At 32.5% G+C, this 3,010-nt stretch overlaps 1 protein-coding gene across 1 annotated transcript in view; it reads left to right on the forward strand.

Annotated features, from left to right (window-relative positions):
* Positions 1-2,904: 2,904 nt before the first annotated feature.
* LOC129742795 (LIM domain-binding protein 2) overlaps positions 2,905-3,010 on the forward strand; it is an 11,130-nt gene continuing 11,024 nt past the window's right edge. Inside the window, exon 1 of the mRNA XM_055734735.1 lies at positions 2,905-2,915. Coding sequence (XP_055590710.1) covers positions 2,905-2,915 — 11 coding nt within the window. The remainder of the gene's footprint in view (positions 2,916-3,010) is intronic.

A 3,010-nucleotide genomic window follows, 5' to 3' on the forward strand; every position in this document is an offset into this window, starting at 1 on the left:
TTACTCGTATTTTATTTACAGTTTACACCTTGGCCTTAATCCCGGCCATAAAATTCTGCACAACCTGTGAATCAACCGTTTTTGCATGTAAACTAGAGTGCCTCAAATGACCTGACTTTTGAAAAAGTTATGCGCAGCAAGCTAAAATTGATCCTAGACCTAGAACAAGAACCAAATTTGGGATAGATCGGATCACGGGAAGAGGTCGCTCAACGAGCCTGGGTAGATTTTGAGACATTTTGTTCGAGAGAAACATGAAAAACCAGGTTTTCATCAATCACTTTGGTTCCCGACGGCCGATTTTGTTCAAAAACAGTTTTTATTAAAGCCTAAACTATGACAAATTTTTCATCCGAAGACAGTATTTCGATTCGAGTTAAGATAAAAAAGTTATTAGGCTTCGAAAATGGGCGTCAATATGTTTTGCTCCGACTCAATAACAGTGATGAATACCATTCTTTAAAAAAATAGCCCATTTTCGAAGACTTATAACTTTTTTATCATAACTCTTATCGATATGCAGTCTTGGGATGATATATTTTTCATAGTTTAGGCTTTAAGAAAAACCATTTTCGAAAGAAATCGGCCGACGGGAACCAAAGTTATTGATAAAAAACTGGTTTTTCATGTTTCTCCCGGACAAAATGTCTCAAAATTCCATACAAACTTCAGGCTCGTTGAGCGACCCCTTACCGTGGTCCGATCTGGCCCAAATTTGGCACTAGATCTTGTAATAGGCCTAGGATCAATTTTAGCTTGCAGCGCATAACATTTCACAGGTTTTGAATTTCCCATACAAACGTGTACTTGTTCTGCTTCTTATCGCGATCAGGGGCCTTTTCTACCTTGAACGTTCGAAGCCCAGCCTTAGTTTTGACCTTGTTGAACTGGATGATCATAAAGCAGCACCTTCTTGAACGACCTAAGGTAGTGAAGACAGTTGAGAACCTGAAGAAAGTATGGTTTTACATGAAAAAACGGTTGATTCACAGGTTGTGCAGAATTTTATGGCCGGGATTAAGGCCAAGGTGTGGGCATTTGCGTATGGACTGTTAATAAATTTTAATTGTTATTTTTTAATCCCTTAAAATTTTGGTGGCAATAGGATGAAAACTCGAATTTTGCGAATCAATTTTGTGTGTTGCAATTTCATCGTGGACACCCTTTATAATGTCAAAAATTAACCTTAAAGTACAACAAAAACTACACCCAAACTTTACATTTACTGAGAAAAAAGTTGAACTCGCACATTAATCAACCTGCTGCTTCTAAACGCTTCGATTTCATTAGGAACGGTGATTGTTTGTGAGCCTTCTACGAAAAAAAAGATATTTCAAGATTTCGATATCACAATTTTTTCAAATTATCAAAACCAAACCAAGTTTTACCCAATTTGAAACTCAACGTATAAGTTTTTAATCGTAGAAAAAAGTTTTGAGATATTTAAACTTTAGAGTTAGTTATTGATGATTATGTGAAAAAATTTCATGTTGATCAACGTTACCCCGGTGATCACTTCGATATTTCTGTTTTAAATTTATCTTCTACTGGAAGAAATAACCTAAATTTGCATATCCAACTAAACATTTCGTAAGCAAAAGGTTCTCACATTTAAATTGCAAATTTTATTGGGTGATTCTAGAATCAAAAATATTTCTATGATTTAATTCTTATCTTCTCCCAGATTTTACAATTGAAACTCAACTCATTCAGATTTTCAAGTTTTGCGGTGTTTCTCCAGTTTCATGATTTTTCAGAATTTTCTCGAGATCTTTATAAACTCACTTTTATTCTATTTCTAAACCATTCTAAAACATGCCGAAAAAAGTTGATTTATTCATTTGGTTCTGAAAAATTTTTGTAATTAGGTTTTGAATTTTACTCTTCGATTCTCGAAACTGTATCTCCAGGTAATTTGAATTTAAATCTTTCGTTTTTTTTTTTTATTTTGAATTCTAAGTTTGAGATCCTTGTGTTACTTCCCAATTGACATGAAAGAAATATTTATCCTTTTGTCGATGAAGCACATATCAAGCTTTTAACGATGAATTGAAAAATATTTTTACATCTATCTTTGATTTTTTTTTCTAAAATAGACTAAATATTTGAGTTTGTGATAGAATAGAGTAATTAAATAAATGGCAATTTTTTTTTTATTTACGACACTTACCATCCTTGTGGCATTCGTGTCTGATGTGGCAAATTGAATTTTGCATTTTGCACTCCAAATCAGAGTTACCATTTTCAATTAATTGATAACTCTTCTGCCATGCTTGCTTGTGATGTATTAACAATATTGTTTGAATATTTTTTAAAAACTTTCTAAATACACAGAAATAATGGTAATTGGAAGGCAAAATACTGAATTCATGTCCAGTTCCTTTGCATATTTTTGGAGAAGGTATGTGTAAAAGTGATCGCTTCATAGGGCCTCCCGGGAAAAAACTTCCCGGACCCCTTAATTCATATCATGTTTCTGTAATTTAAAAAAAACTTAGACAAAATTTTTCACAAAAACATCAATAATAGCTCAAGAAATTTAATAAAACTTGAATGAAAATTCAATAAAAATTTAATAAAATTTAACAGAAATATGAAAAAATTCGGCCATAATTGTAACAAAAATTAGAGGGCATCCATGAATTACGTAATGCTACTACGGAACGAATTTTTCCTTCCAAATATTTCATTTAAGTCGCAGCTCTTTTGATGAAATACAATTTGTGTAGGCGAATAAAAACAAACCAAAGTTAGATTTTTTTCCCTTTTTTTAGCCTTCGAATATCAAAATAAACAGATATGAGATGAGATGTTACATATTGGCGTTACGAAATTTGAATAGGGAGGTACGTCGCAGTGCTACGATTTGTAAAGTACGGGGAAGAGGTGGTAAAAAAGATCATCATGTACGATATGTAACTTATGAATGCCGCTTAAGACAAATTTGACAAAAATTATGAAAAATATCATAAAAATTGTCAAAAATATGAGAAAATAATTAACAAAAATG

Source organism: Uranotaenia lowii, chromosome 2, assembly GCF_029784155.1.
Source record: "Uranotaenia lowii strain MFRU-FL chromosome 2, ASM2978415v1, whole genome shotgun sequence".
NCBI lineage: Eukaryota > Metazoa > Arthropoda > Insecta > Diptera > Culicidae > Uranotaenia > Uranotaenia lowii.